This window comes from Atractosteus spatula, chromosome 7, assembly GCF_055471065.1.
Source record: "Atractosteus spatula isolate fAtrSpa1 chromosome 7, fAtrSpa1.hap1, whole genome shotgun sequence".
In the NCBI taxonomy this organism is placed as follows: domain Eukaryota; kingdom Metazoa; phylum Chordata; class Actinopteri; order Semionotiformes; family Lepisosteidae; genus Atractosteus; species Atractosteus spatula.
In genome coordinates this window covers 17,418,163-17,434,943 of record NC_142712.1, presented here as the reverse complement: position 1 = coordinate 17,434,943, position 16,781 = coordinate 17,418,163, and the positions used below count along the sequence as shown (strand labels likewise).

Sequence of the window (16,781 nt, the reverse complement as noted above, 5' to 3'; positions counted from 1 at the left end):
ATGTCAGCATTATCGGGCAGAATTGCATTGTCAAAGCAAAGACATAAAATTTCAAGAAACGGGGTTAGAGATTAGATGTTTGATGTGGTTTGAAAATTAGATGTTATATTAAAATAGATTTAACTAAGACCTTGGTTTAAAAGGTTTAATATGTGTTTATATTGTGATACAGTAACAGTTTTAAACTGATGTGAGTTAGAACTATTACACTTGACAGTTCCAGTCTGGATCTCAATCCCTGAAAGAGCCTAGGATTGGCTTTCAACTAACTCATCAAGTTCTGTTTGGCAGGTTCTGGAAGCTTCTTTTTGTTTCAGTTTGGTTAATTTGCTTTTTAGAATGAAGCACACTTGTTTGTGGCTTTGCAGAAATTTGTCATGTATGGCATATGTATTAAAGTGTAGCTCTTCGCTTAGGAAGACAGCCTACTTCTCCTTAATTCTGGTATTGGGAAGCACACACAATTATTCATTTAAGTTTTTTTGCAGGATTATACAGAAAAAGCCAGATGACTAAAACAACTGTCATGTGAAGAGCTGATTTCCTATTCTGTTTCTGTTAATGTTCCTACTGTGGGTTTGGTAACAAGCTTTGTTTGGTTTAGCAGGGATTTGTTTCTATCTAAAAAGAATAAAGTGGTGAAGAAGGCTAATGCTTTTTGAAAGATCAAAGTATAACACCATCGAATTAGTTTATTAAATCAATTGTGGTCTACTTTGATTGCACCCCACAGTTCTTGCCTTTTGTTGAACTACAGTATGTGCAAAATGCAAAAAATAAAATAAAATGATGCTGAATGAAGCTTATCAGCTCCAAAAAACTTGGAACTGGATGGTCAATTTGCAATCGCTGGAATCATTTCCACTTTGATCACGAATCATCCATTTTGCAGAATGATGTCTGGTTATGGGACTTTGCAAAACCTTGTTGCCCAGCTAAAAAGGCTTGAGAAATAGCAATGAATTATGAAGTACAGAGCAGACAGGAAACCTAACAGAGAACAATTATACTTTGGACCCATGTGCAGGGAATGGATGAGTCTCAGGGGGACAGTTGCCCTCATTTTTGGTCTTTTTAACTTTCACCATTTCTGGAGTTAAGCCATTTTTCACAAGGAAAGACTTACACATACTACCTGTACGTGCTGGAAAAGGTATCTGCCGCAGAGCATTCAGCAGTGTAGTATGGCTTAAGGAGCAAGGAGTTTTTGGTCTGTTTTCTCCTAAAACCAGCAAAGTTACAAAAAACAGGTTAAATACTTGATGATAATTTGTGCAGTGCAAAGATAGCTACAGTACAACATCATCAGGTATCAGGAAATCAAAAGTTCATATCAATTATGTGTTTTTCCTTTTATTATAAATACTGAGATATGAATTGAGAGTTCAACAGGAAAAGTAGAAGAAGCATTGAGAGCAGGATTGATTCTTTAAATAAAACATTTCAATAGAGCTTCAATGAAAATGATTTTTTCCCACTCTGATGTATTTTTTTGTTGGTCAGAGTGACGCAGGAATCTGTTCTATAATAAAAAAAGCTTTGGTGAATTGAAAAATGGTTTGTAGCAATGGCACCTACCTTTCCTCAGTGTAATGTGGTCCCAGTTCAGTGAGCCCCACAACCCGCAACACCCTCTGGGGCCCCACCAGAGCCCTGCTGTTTTTTCGATCTGCGCCCGTGAGGAGTTCTGAAGGATGTTCCCTTGTGGAAGCTGCCGTGTGATTCAGACAGACAAGGCCTTTCTGAAGCGATGTGCTGGTATGGCTTTCTCATCCCGCTTTTCCCCATGAGAGCTGAGGCTGCTAGAGCAGCTGGGATCTCATTTGTGTGTCTTATCGCTGAGCGAAGCACGAAAAAGGAACCTTCCTCTCTTTCATCTCCACACAGAGAAGGGGCCAAGGGTTTTTGCCACGAGACAGATCTGTTTGTGCTAGTGATCTGCATTCAGAACCAAATTATACTTGAAATATCCCCGAAAAAAAAAATACTGGATGCTTTTCAAAAAAGTGCCAATGAGTGTGAAATTCTGCGATACGCTGTTTTGTCCATCAGAAAGTTGTTCAGGTATAAAGAAGCTGGATTAATACATTTCCGTAGTGCTCACAACAGGACATGTATGTTTAGAATGTAAAAACATATATCTGCAGGATGCACTCTGCTCGTTCTACTGAGAAGCCAAAAGTAAGCAGTGCTGCAATTGCTACTGCTTTTAAGGGGTCATTCCCTGGCCTGGAATAAGCACAGCAGCATGGTCAGTGTTTCTGTGAGTATCAGAAGAGCTTCTTTGCAGTATATTAAAACTGAAGCTAGGATACTGGAGAAGTATACAAGGTCAGATTCACTCACTCTGTTGCTTTTGCTTTTTTTTTTTTCTTTGGGGTACTTGCTGCCACTCATCTATAGCTGCAAACCTTGAAATCCCTAGAAATTAGATAAAGGAAATTCATTTACAATGAATTTATACAAGCAGGTGTTTTGGCATTCTATAGCATCACGATGCAGTGCTTTCAGAAAACTGCTAAATGATCTAGGATGTAATAGAAAAAGTATCATGAGCTATTGCAGTGTTAATGTCTTAAAATCATGTGGAGGTTTAGACTGTTATCAGATCTTAGTCTATATTAACAGTCCTAACCAACTCTAGTGGCTAAACACTGCATTGAAAATGGTCGCTGTCATATACATTTCTCTTACCTTATCATACTCTGTAGTATTTGTAATGCTTGGATTATTTTGCCCAAATTGCTTAACTCTATGTACAGCATCAGTTCTTTCAGCATTGCTCCTAAATATATTAGATCCCTAAGCTGAGATAAGGTTGCACTCTAAAATCCACATCAAGGACAAGTGGTTTACAGCAGTTACAAAGATGATCACTGTGTAGAAGGCCCTGGTTCTGTTGTGAGCTTAAAGCTGTGTGTTGAACACAGCTGAACCAGCCAGTTATTTCTCCTGTTGGAGTTGAAGTAAGCCCTCTGTCCTGCCTCACTCTTCACAGTGAACAATATAGTCTTTGTGTAACCCTTCTGGAGAAGGAGGTATGTTCTGTCCAATGTCGACATTAAGCCCTACTCTAATACAATTCCAAATCACTTCCTGTAGAATACTCATACATATGCACTTTTGTTTTACAGAAAATTTGCTTTGCACTTCCATTGAGGCACAAAAACATTTTGGTCACCGTGAAATGTGCATCTGTTACAACAAGATTCCATAGAATCCTGAATGAACAATAAATTTGTATTGGCCAAAACACCAAATTGTTGGTGCATCCCCAACTTGAGTGCACTATGTTTCTGCTTTGGAATGTTTCTTTTTCAAAACCTTTTTATTTTCTCCCCAACATCTTTCCTGTTTTTTGATTATTGTGACTGTCGCAGCCCTGTGCTTATACTTGGTCATTTTTGTATATTGATGCCAACTTCTTAAGTTTATCCAGCATCAAAGACGAAGCTGTCCATGAGTGGTTTTTTTCCCAATTGTACTGTTTCTGTTCATTATTTGAGGGAAGGGGGTATTACAAATTTGAAAAGTCAGCCCCTTCATACAACAGAGAAGCACAGTTATTAGTGACTGTATTAAGCTAAGCTGTTGGTCTTACTTAGCAGAACCCACAGCTCATTTATACATTCTTTGCAACCATTGTAGCGTAGGTCATAGTGTAAAGCATCTATACAGTTGTTGCAGTTGTTGAGTGTGAGTGGGATAGTAGATACCCATGCTAATTCATGTCCTACCATGTGAACACACACTTGGACACCTTACTTCTGCGAGCCTGTTTTATTTGGCAGAAAAAAAAAACTTGTTTTTGGTGGTTCCCCTCAGGTATTTGGAGATGCATTCTGATAAAACACAATCTGATTGTGTTTTATCCATTTTCAGGGTCTTTGGGTTTCAACAAGTCGTTTAGATCTTCAACCTGAATTGATGCTCCTGGATTTCTAAAGATGTTTCTGATTTTTTTTTTCTGTCCTAATGATTGGACGATTGTATAGTATTTCTAAATGGATACAGGTTCATCAAGAGGGGCAGCTCATGCATTTTATCCAAACACCTTGAAAGCCACTTTCCTGATCACATCATCAGCGAGAGACGTCTTGTTTAAAGATGATGCTCTTTCTTCTATTTTCAGAATCTTTCCCATCATTATTTTGCTGGATATTGTGGAGGGATTGTAGCAACGTGTCTTCAGGGCACTCAATAAATGTATTGTTGAAATAAAATGTGACCTTGATATCTTCAAATTTCTCTAGCTTGTTTTAGAAGGGGGCCCAACCACACTGGACAGAATAGCTCCCATCAAGCCACACTCTTGTCTGGGATGTGCAGATTAAAGTCTAGCAGGAGAACAGCTGGCTGCTGACCTTGAAAAATATTTTTTTTCACCAAGAGAAAAAAAAAGTAGAAAAATAGAATTACAGTTAAAAAAGAAACAAGACTACAAAGAGTGACTCTATCACCTTAGGAGAATATTTCATTCAGGAGCAATTGAGAGCCTGTTTCTCTCAGGAAGTGAAGGAGACCATAAAAAGATTATAATCCTGTCCCGCCAGCTTTCTGGAACCCAAGATCTTACAGGAAAGAACAATTATTCATTTATTTTTTTTTTTCTCCTGTAATGCCCTTAAATAAAGCAAAGGAGCTGCTTTGAAATATCAGTTTCTTTTTAGACATCTTCTTTTTTTACACTGGGTCATAAAATACATTGTATCATCTTAACCTCTCAAGTTCTAGTGCTTCAGGGCATGGTTCTAGAGTTTATATCCAAAACATCTTGACATTACTCGTAGACATTCAGCTGGAAATGATGCTGTATAATTGCTCTAAATAAAGGCTCTTTAAATTTGTACTACTCACTTTCAAGAAAGTATTTTAAGATCATTTTAAATTGCCAGTTTCAGCAACAGTGAAATTAACCCTTAATTTCTCCAGTTTCATTAAAAAAGACACTATATCTGTTTTTGTGTTGTACTTTACTGTACCTTGTCCGTTTTTCTTGCCTTCTAACAAGTATTCAAGAAGGGTAACCCATTGCAAAATGGTTTACACCTTGAGGTACCCTTCAGGTAAAAAGCTACCCAGTTTAGTTCAGCTGACATTTTCCACAATATCCCTGTGAAAATAATCAAAAGGGAAATAAATTTTACATTTAGGAGGTTATATAATATAAACTGTTTTTTTGTCACTAGACTATTATTGTTATTATAGTAGCACCTGTGTATTAAGCCAGCAACAGTCCTGTGTTACTGAGCAATAACTGTGGACAACCAGCATGAGAGAAAAACCCAAAGAAAGTTTGCACTGTACCGTAGAGATCAAAGATGCTTCATCCTATTCTGGTTGCTACTATTACAATTTCTTATATCCTAGTGCAGGGTGTTTCAGTTCTTGTAGAAGTGAAAATGAGCTAAAAAATTGTACTTAGTAGAGCAGAGACCACCAAACTGTTAAGTAATTCAAACTCGGTTTGGGTTGGAATAGATACATGGGTTAAAGGTCAATGAATTAACCTTATGTGTTATTTGAGCGCATTGAGTAAACAAGCTTGAAATTCTTCAGCAGGAATTGGTTAGGAAATTATACTTTTTAGTGACATGGGGTGATTTTTTTAGTGTAGCTGTACTGGAACTCACACAAATCCAACTTAGTCATTGATGCTGAAGACCGAATATTGTCATCACATCAAATGCATGTAGGTAGGGTGAATTCTTGTGGTTATTGTGTTGAAGATTTGCTCAGGCAGTTAATGGACAAAGAGTTACAAACACAAAGGTTGTCCATATCACTTTTATAGACCATTTATTTTTTTCTGTAGCACTGTCTCATTTTGGGTTTGGTGAGGTTACTGATCATTTAGAGAAAATGACCTTGGTGTTTGCTAGATAGTTATTACACAGACAACAGCCATTTTCCTGTAAGTCTGATGCGTAATTTTTGAGCAGGATGGCAGATCTGTACAAGGATTGCGCATTGCCTTATTTTCAAGGTCTATGGTCTGAGGTCTGGCTTTTTGTGCCAACTCAAAATGATAAACGCTTTCATGCGACGTTGATCACTTTCCAGTGAAAATTCTGCAGTCAGCTGTTTTATCTGGGAGGTTTTTAGGCATCTTCAGGGAACTGAAAACTGCCTTGCAGCACACTCCATTTACAGAGGTTAAATGTCTGCTTTGGTAGAAAAAAAAAGAATATCCTTGGCATTGTTAAAAAAGTCTAGAATCCAATAGTTTGTTGTTTAATAACGGTTTTACGGAACCATGAAAACTGTCAGTGACAAAATGGAAATACATTAAACTTTTGTTTTTCTTTTTATGCTCACAAATATCAAAAGCATATCATTTCAAATAATATTCTGCCATGTTAAATATATGGAAGATATATTTCTTAAGCATTTGATGTATATTTTTGTGTTGAAGCCAAGTACAAAGTAATTTATTTTTTCCTAGACCTTTTCATTTTTTTCATCACTAGCATGAAATGTGTTCTCATGCCTTCTTTGGAATAATTCTGCTTCCTTCCAACGTCATTAATAGCCACTTATACAGCAGTATGGCCAAGCAGCAATCTAAAGAAGAGAGAGAATTGGCACAGTAGAACAGTGTCAGGAGCCCATAGGAGAGCTGGTATCATATTTGGTACAGTACTGTACAAAGATTAGGATAGAAACTTAGAAGAATAGCTGTCACTTATGAATGTTACCTGCTCTGATAATACCCACATACAGTACATTCCATATCTGCAAAGAGACCAATTCATATTCTTAAAGATTTTTATTGATAGTTCATTTGATGTCAAAGCAAAACAACAGTAAAATAGGTGAGACAATACTGAGTGATCATGCTCATAAAAAATCCCTTATACAGTATATTTTGTGTATAGACTAGAAAGCCTTAAACTTCACTTTGTAATCAGTCCACTGTGCTTCCTTAATTTTTCTTGTTCTAGGTGCCATTATTGTAGCTTTTGTCCAGCTCACTCCCATTGTTTTCCCATGTATCATTATTCCTAACTCAAGTCAGTTCATATTCACCCTATAGCCAAATCCCATCTTTTTGTTTGTGTATTATGCTCTGTCAAAGTCAGTCCTCGAACCTGAGCCCCTCTGCAGTACATCACAGCCTGAACTTTAATTGTAAAGAACAATACCACTGTAAATCAAAAATCAACCAGTGACACTTCTCATAGCACATTTGTTCTTAAATGTGTTTCTTGACACTTTTCCTCTCCTGTATAGGTTAGCATTAAAAGGAAGAAAGAAAGAAAATAAAGATTTCCTTTCTTAAGGAATAAACCCCTTATTTTCAATTACCATTTTTTATCATTCCCAGGTGTTAGGTTGTTTCTGGTACATTTTTAGGTTTCATATCATAAATATTTAATATATCCATTGTCCAAGTGCCAAGGTTTTATGAAAGGCCTGTGCCCAGAAAAATAAACTATTCATGCCTTTTTTGTGACTGAAATGGAAAGTGATGTGGATTTGGGTTTGTATTGAAAGGGCTTACTTTCAGGGCTTCTACAGCCTGAAACGCAACACGATAGGAAATGTTTCCCTCAGAGTATGATTCTGATCCTGGTTTTTCACTCATTGAAATTTTTAATGGAAAAATGACTATATCTGTGAACCAGGTCATTGCTCTGCTCTAAACTGACCTTTTTTCTATCTTTCCATCTCATCTTAATCTTAAGTTAGGAAAAATGTATAATCAGAACTCGACGTACTGTAGTACTGTAGGTCGATAAACCCTTCAACCCTAAAATGAGTACTGCAATATTTTTTAAGTTTTTCTAGTCAGGAAAGGCTACATTTACCTGTTATTTCTGTTTGCATTGCCTATTGTAACGTGTTATTTGACAGTGTACTTTATATTAAGCTTGTAAAGAATACAGGGATATAGTCATTGTTTTCTGTACTTGAGCAGCTGTTAGGATTTTTTTTCTTTTTTTGTGTTGCTTATGAAATTCCTTTATCAACAAGCTTCTAGCTTTGGTACTTTTCTGACAGCAGGGGTGCCACCTTGTAGTCCAAATATCATAAGCTCAGCAAGGCTGGGCCTGGACAGTACTAGTATGGGAAAGCTCTACACAAAGCAGGATTGCTGCTCAAGTGGCTAAATTCTCCTCTTGGCTTGTACAATCTAGCCTACCGAAAGTTTCCCTGGTTAAGCAATTTCTCTCTTCTCTACCTGGACTTTTCTGTAGTGGGGCTGCTGGTGCATAATGGTTACTACTGCGTCACCCAAATGAGTGCTTTAGTTCAATGGTGGATGAAGTGGGTGCCGTTCTATCTTCTAGCTCCATCTTCATATGGGGAAGTAACCGAGTAGTCCTTTTCACACTATGTACATGTATTCTGGATTCTGGGCTTCTAACATCTGGAAAAATGTGGATGGCAGGTCTTCTGTTTGTAAGGCTCCTTGTCTTTAAAATTATCTCCCAATTTTATTCAGAGATGCATTAAAAATTGTATCCCTTTTATAGTCAACTCCGCGTTTATTGAGCTTGGCTTTTTAACATTAAATGCCTTAAGATTGTCTGCTGGTAAAAATCTCTACATAAATTTGTCTTCTGTTGTAAACTTTCACCTAATAAATCAGTGCCTCCTGGTTTTAATTTCTTAATTGATGTAGTCATTTGTTTAATGTATAGGCATTCCTTCCTATAAAACCTTTTTGTTTAGATAGATAGATAATACTTTATTAAACCCGTAGGGAAATTGATGGGAAATTGATTTACATAAAATCTATAGATTTTCTACATTATTGTTCAAGATAACTGTCATTTTCTTCCTTATGCTTTGTTTTAGGTAATGCAAACTGCAAAATGACCTGTTATTCCAGGCCTTAAAATTTAAATTTTTAGCCTAATGCTGAGTTTCCACCTTTGCATCCATCCCTGTGCTTAATATTATTTTATTTGGCTGATGGTTTTATCTAAAGCTCCCTACATTTGTACCCATTTACACAGTAGGTCATTTTGCTGGAGCAATATGAGTGTAAAACCTTGCTCTAAGTTACAACAGCAGCATCCTGCCGGATAATTGGACTTGCAGCTTTCCAGCTGAAGGTCCAGAGTTATAACCATTAATCCACATTGCTGTCACTTCTAAATTTAATTTTCCTGAACCACCTAAGTGGAACTAATGGAAATCTAGAATTGTCCTGTTTTCCTGACACGTTCTTGGAATGTGTAAAGAAGATTAATTAAAGTGATGAGGATCTTCAGACACTGAGCTCTGTTATCATAGAATTTGTTGCCAAGAAAAGGAAAGTCAGCATTTCATTTACCCCGTCTTGGCAGAGAACATTGCCCTGTTTTATGGGTAAACCACAGGCTTCAGTGTCCAATACTGTCATCCCTGGAGATCAGTAGCTACTCTATGAACCCGCCTTGACTTCAGCTGTGAAAATGACACTGTTTGCTTGCCAAATCTCTCCTTTCAGACCTTAGACTATCTGCCATCTGATATATGAAACTGTAAATCAGTCTCATGCAGAAACCACACAAAAGATTACCATTCTAAAAATAATTGCTAGTAGAATCTTTTTTATGAATCCCTTTCTATTTGTTTTTTTATTTTTCATGTGCTGTGATATTGTTAGTTTTCTGAAAGCATGTGTCCTTCTTGTGTAACCTACAGTACTTTATTGTATACTGACTATTGGTGACATTTTTCGGATTATTTCAGCTGTGACTGAGTCTGCATGACAGACATACGCATTATGGCAGTGGTGCTCAAACATGGGGCTCAGAGATTTCTGTGGCTTCTCAGAGTTTCTCCTGCGGGGCCCCAGAAACAAAATGAAGCATTTTGTTGCAGTCTTGTTATGCGTAAACTATATTCATATACAGTGGGTCTGTTCTGACAGTGATTGCAGTTGATCTGTTAACAGTTCTGCCAAATATTTTAAAAGCTGTGTCTTTATTTATCTTAATTAAACATTTCAATGTAATTTTGAGCCTAAAAGGGCCAGCTTGTTTCTTTATTGAAATAGATGTCTTGAAAAAGGATCGCCGAGTTAGAACCTGTGGTTATGTTTATGGGGGTGTCCTTATGTGGGTGGCACCTTCAATGCAGAAGAGCTTTTCTGGTTTTCCAGAGAAATTTCTTCAAATACACAAGAATTAACCCCCAACCACCCCTCCTCCCCACTTCCCAATGGCGGGGGCTAACGCTTGCAAGCAATTAATTTGCCTAGTATCTAGAGGCCTGGTCTGATTGGTTTATTTGACTTCTCCCACTTGGGAGCAGCGGTAATTGAGTTCACTTGTTGGCTGACGTCTGTGGAGCTGGGGAGCCCTGGCTGCTACATGTAGCAGCCCTTCAGCCCCACCACAGGAGAGCAGCTCTGGCTCCAGCAATACATCATGCATGCCTTTCCTTAGACGTGCTTTAGTTTACTGTACTGTACTGTATAACCCCGCTTCGCTGCCCGGCGCAGACTGGTGTCGCTATGAGTAGTCTCCCCCTGGCAGCAGTCCCACCACTTTACAAGCGGCTTGCTCTGTGAAAGCCATCCAAAGCCTGTCTACCCTTCGCAAAAAAGGCATCTGCCTGCCAGAGGGCCAGATGGTTCTGCGTGTTGGCAATGTTTCACAGACAAACAAGAATTGCTTTTCAAATGGATTCAGCAAGGGATACTCACTTTGGAGGGAATTGCTTATAGCACTCGTGTCTGTACTTCCAGTCTTCCCAAACTAAGGGTAGAAGTTGTGCAGGTGAGACATTGAAACGATTTATTGTAACTACTGATTTTGAGAGACAGTTCACGTTTCACGTGTAGAACGTGTATTTCATATTGTATAAATTAATGGATATTGGAACATGTTCTAGAGTTCTTGCCTCTAATTTGATGTTCATGTAATTTGGTTTAAAATCTGTGTAAACTGTTTTAAAGTTATCCAACTTCAGACCCCAGCGCTCTCAAATGAGCTACTGTATAAGCCAGACTTGACCTCTACTGTTTAACTTCCTTTACTGCAATGGCGCTCATCATTATTGAGAAAGGGGATTCTCCATTAAATACAGTACAGTATGTGCTTCCATTGCCCTGTTCCCTTAACAACCCTGTGCATGTGCCCAGATTCTCTCAAGATCAATCTGGAAACACATTATCCAACCTGTCAATGAAATCTGCTGTGGGGGACAGTGACATTTCATTTTAAACACAGACATAGTAATTTTATAGTACACAAGGGAAATCATAACCATTTCAATTGCAGGAGAATACCATAAATAGTGTTCATGGAACCAGGAAGGAGAAGTCACTAATAATAATTATACAGTTTATTTTCTGTATCGAAGCTAATTTCTCAAAACTTGGTATTTCCCGTACATTCTGTTTGCAGAATACTTACCCATAACTCACAGGATAAATCAAGCCTTGGTTCCTCTAAGGTTTCTTCCTACTTTAGTCTAAGGGAGTTTTTCCTTGCCACTGTCGCCTTAGGCTTGCTCACTGGGGCTTCAGGCCCGGAAATCTGTAAAGCTGCTTTGTGACTGTGTCCATTGTAAAAAGCACTATACAAATAAAACTGAATGGATTTGAACTGAAATCCAGAAATCTAAGAAACCATGCAAATACTAGACTTGAGTTGAATACCCACAGACATCACAGCCAGACAGACATAAAAGGTTTTCTGACCGAGCAGAACCAATTTGAAAACTTCACTTTCATGGCCATGAGAAATACTCCACTTTCTTGTATTGAAATAAATGTTATTTCAGTAACAGCTAATGTCCTGGACAGTCCATATTGCCTTAATGATTCTTTATGTTATTACAAATTCAGGTGGTACCAACCCAAAGGTCAGTTGCATAAATCATTTGCCCCATTCCTAAAGAATTAAAGCAGTTCCATAGGTAATAACAATAAATGGCACAATATTTTTTTTTTCTAAATGGGCCTGACTCAGATGATAGCACATCAAATACAAGGGTAGTTATACAGTAAAGCTGTCTATTAATTAATCCGCATACTGTGCAAACAATAACAGAACCCGGCTTGTCTGACCAGTGAGGAAAGGAATCTTTCACGTTTCCACGGTTCATTTACAGTATATGTCCTAATCATGTACAAAACTGTTTAGTTAAATGGGAATGTTAAATTTGCTTGCGTATTTAGAAAAACCTTGCAACGATTGCACAGGACATTCTAGGCATAAATTATTTTTAATTTGTAGTGAATTGCTTCAAATAATGGCTCTTGCAGCTATAGCAATTATTTCATGTAATGGTGATAAGGCATTCCTTAAGAATTGCATAAAGTTTGTAATGACTACCTCTCTGAATAACTTAAAACCTTAACCTAAACTGAGTTGTGCAAGCCATTGTATGCTTCTCAGGTTAAATAAAACACTTCTGTAATGTTCTGTTTTTTTTCTGCAGTAGAGGAATGAAGGAGGAGGTATGAACCTCTTTGTTTTCTTACATTCTTCTGCTCAGGTAACCGCAACGGATGCAGACGGTGGCTCTTTTGGGACCATCTCCTATTCCATTGGCTCTGGCCTGGGCAGCGTCACACCCACACAGTTTACCATCGGGAAAGAGACTGGCCAGATCTGCACCAAAGTGGCACTGGACAGAGACCTGGGCACCACCAGCTACGATTTCACTGTCACCGCAGTTGATGGGGTAAGTTCAAGAGAAGCTAGAGAGAAAATGAAGTTTCTTTGTACTAAATGTGCTTACATTTTTTTTTCTCTACACTTGAAAAGTTCTGAGAATACAAACTGTCTAGCGAAATGCATCATTGTACTGAATTACTGAATGTTGTTGAAGAATTAAGCACCAGAAGTCATTGAATCAGGTTAAATACTTATGAGATAATGTGTATTGCATAGGATCCATGAAGAAAAGTATAATACTTAATTTTACAAAGTTGTTAACAGGGCTTACAGGCAGTTAGTTTCATACTGAGTTGAGAGGATAGTTTCAGGCGTCAAAACATTATTTAGGTATAGTTTTTAGAGCAGAATGTTTCCATGTTTTTAATACCAGGGACTGGCTGGTTGGCTGCCTTCCTAAACATCCTAAACCAAGGACTATTTGGCAATTTTAAGATCAATACTGTTTTTCATTTAACCTTTTTAACTATAAGGCCTACATGTACTGTAAGTATTATACATGAAACGAAAGCTTACAAACTGCATGTCCATAAAAAAGTGGAACAGCCTGAAATTCACCCTGTTTAGTAGAGACTATGACATGAATCCCAATAGCATGCAAGGCTCCCATGCAGTATTGGATCATAACACACAGACTTGTGCTTTTCCAGCCAGATAACAGCTTTATTTTCTGAAAATGTTTGAAACTGACCAGCTTACAGTATAGACCTAATACTCTCTGCGTTGTATGTTGTATGTGAGTCATGTAGTTACTGACATATGTCTGAATAAAAAACAGATGGACAGGCACCAAAGTAATTACTGATATATATATATACAGTATATATCCATCTGTTATTGGAAAGACTCTTGAGACCTGGTAAGGATAATGATAACCCAGATGCTCTCCCGGAAACATAGAGCACAAGGTGGGAACTACACCAAACTTCACAGGACACCTGACGAGTCTATTATAGGGCACTCGCACTCACCCAGCAGCACCCACCAAATCCACTTCGTTTGGTTCGGACATGAGTCAAAAATACAAACTCCATGCAGAAGACTCTCCAAGAGTTAGGGAGGCAGCACTCCCACACTACTGACACATTCCTCAAAGAAAAGGTGAACGGATGCTATTCTGTTTACTTGCCACATACTGTATTGTACAATACATGCAAACCGAAGGAAATTACATACCTGAAAACAATATATACATTCAAAATGATTAAAATCGGTTTCATTTTTTATGCTTGTATGTGGTTATGATGATTTTTATAATAACATCTAGTAACTAGTACCTTTCAGTCTTTCATTTTACCTTAACCAGAATAGATTAAGAAAATATTGTGCTTAAAGGTATGTGGTAAGCAAAGGAGTGAAGCAATAGCAACTTTAACCTAAGTCAAGTCTTCCATAATGAGTCACAAGCCTCAATCTGTAGACTCAATGTCCGGTGTCCTGCATGTTGGGTGCAGAACTGAGTCTTTCAGACTGTCTTTGTGATATGCATGTTCCCTCGTGGAGTAGTGCCGATGGAGCTCACGGTGATTACTGATTGGGAGTTCATGAAATTCCACACTGCTTTTATCATTAGATCTACAGTATAACTAGATATAACTTGTCTGACAATTTCTTATTTTGTTTTAAATGAAACCTCAAATGGGATGGCATGAAGGCCACCATGAATCAGGCATTGAGAAACAGTGTTCTGGAGGGTCCGGGTAAGAGCAGCCTTACAAAAGGAAGCTTTTCTCATTACAAGAAATAAAAAAAAAAGCCAATTGAATCTCTCTGGCAGAGATTTGTGCTGTAATATCATTGTATGTTATGCCAAAACACATTTTACTAAAGGGTAAATAATTTGCTAAAAATGAATGGAAATTGCTGCAGTTATGTTAAAGTAATCATAGGAGAAACCTCAAAGAATGCCAGGCAGTAATAAGCCCACGCTCCCTCACCCGTCTTTTCTTTCCCTTTACAAATTGCCCTGAGGGTCTTTGGTACATTTTCCGCATTAAAAGCCAATGAAACAAACACTACCGGATGTACAGTGACAACCAGTGCAGCCTGCATCAGTCATGACAACTGCTCCTAAAGTGCTCTCTGGGGAATATACAGTATGTCTAGAAACTGTGCTGACAGGAAGACTGTGTGTTATTGTGGATTCTTTTCTGTATGACTGGGGATGTTTTTAATTAATTTTACCTGCTATAGATGTAATAAACCAGTTAATTATTGGGTTGCACTGTCTTGCTATTTGTAAGATCTACTGTACTTGTCATTTTTCTAGAAGGCACAGAGGCCATATAAGATGTGATTTTATACATCTATACTTTTGGAGAGCATTGTTTAGGTCAGACTGGGGTTAATAAAATGTACAGTAACTTTCTGCACTGTTATGGAAGCCTACCCCAAGACAAACATGGAGCAATTTTAATTTTATAACATTTTCAGTGAACCGCAAGTGGGTCAGCCAGCTGTATGTATGATTTGTATTTGTTTCAAACTGTGACTCTTCGTTAAGAAAAACACATCATAGTTCTTAAATTTATAGTAATTACTGTTTATTGTCACTGTTTTTGCATTTATTCCGCTGTTCTTGCATTTTAAATCTAATAATTGGAAGACACTTAAATATCCATCCAGTATTGATAACTATTTCCTTGATTTAGAAGAATTGTGTTTCTCTAAAACTTGAATATGCTTCTCTCTTTTAAGCAAAAGGAATAAGGATCATTTTGTCTCTGTAGGGTGGTCTTAACTCAATGGCCTACGTGAAGGTATTCCTGGTTGACATTAATGACAACAGACCAACCTTCTACCCAATCCACTACGCAGTCAGCTTGAGCACGCAGAGCGCCCCTGGTACTTCTGTTGTCAGGGTAACAGCCTACGACCATGACGAAGGGGAGAATGGCCGAGTGACGTACCGTACAGTTCCAGGGGGCAGCTCACAATATTTCACGCTCAACAAAGACACAGGTTTGTGGGACCTAATGCAAAATCTTTGGTGTTTGTAGTCCCTGAGATTTATTTTGCACGCTGTCAGTTTAATAATGTACTTCAACACATTATTACAGGAAAAGCACAACGCAGGAAAAAAAACAGCTTTAATTTCCAGAATTATTATTCTTAAAAAAATCCCTAACAATATTCAACATATGTCCAACAACGTTACAAGGAGTCTGTCTGTCCCTCTGCAGGTGTGATCTCGCTGTCTCGCTCTCTTCATGGGAAGGCCAACTCTGTGATCCAGATGGTCATCACTGCACAGGATGGTGGGGGTCTTATGGCTCCTGTTAATGCCAGGGTCAATATCAGTGTGGTTGCTGGCTCAGTGGCGCCCCCTGTGTTTGAACAGGCACACTACTTCTTTACTGTCTCTGAGGATGTGCTGCGGGGGACTCAGGTGGGAGTGGTGCGAGCTATGAGCAGAAATGGTACGTGTGCAAGTCTGAGTCTATATCCAGGTTCCATATATGCTGATAGAAAATGGCATTATTAAAAAGTCTCCACATTGTTAGACTACATATTCAGTTTACTTTTTCCTGTATACACGTTTTATGTACAACAATTTCCCCCATTATGCAATGCATTTTAACTATATTGGTATAAATTGAGTCAAAAATATTTTAGAAGCGCAAATGCAGGAAAAATAACATTTTAAAACCAGATTGGAAAACAATGACTGAAACTGAGGAAAAGTCACTGTCAGAATGAAAGTTTTTCTTTTCAGCCAGCACATAGATAATTCTGTGATGGAATGTGCTGACAGACTTGATATACTATGTTTCCAATATGTTTTTATCTACACCAGATGTACAAACTTTCTTTGGAGGCACTTTGTATGTACCGTATACACCTCATTTAGAAGTATGTTTTAGATATTGTTTGGATTATAAATATTTTCCATTTTCATTTTTGGACATAGGAATACTCTATAGTTTTTTAGTAAAACATACCTTTATTAAAAAAAGGCCATTCTGAGGATAAGACTTAAAGTTTATTTATTTTTATTTATTTTTTTAACATTTTCTAGTCTTCCCTTCATGAAACTAACAATGATGGCTGTAGTGAGTGACATCGTGTTGTTTGTAAATACTGTGTCTTTCTTTTTTCTTTTGACTAGGTGATACAGTCCTAGTAGCAATATTCTCTTAAGTTATTGATAAGGTT

At 37.8% G+C, this 16,781-nt stretch overlaps 1 protein-coding gene across 1 annotated transcript in view; it reads left to right on the top strand.

Annotated features, from left to right (window-relative positions):
- The window catches only part of LOC148830663 (protocadherin-16-like), a 125,905-nt gene that overhangs the window by 83,179 nt on the left and 25,945 nt on the right, over positions 1-16,781 (top strand). Inside the window, exons 2-4 of the mRNA XM_088919960.1 lie at positions 12,445-12,633; positions 15,356-15,587; positions 15,809-16,057. Coding sequence (XP_088776086.1) covers positions 12,445-12,633; positions 15,356-15,587; positions 15,809-16,057 — 670 coding nt within the window. The remainder of the gene's footprint in view (positions 1-12,444; positions 12,634-15,355; positions 15,588-15,808; positions 16,058-16,781) is intronic.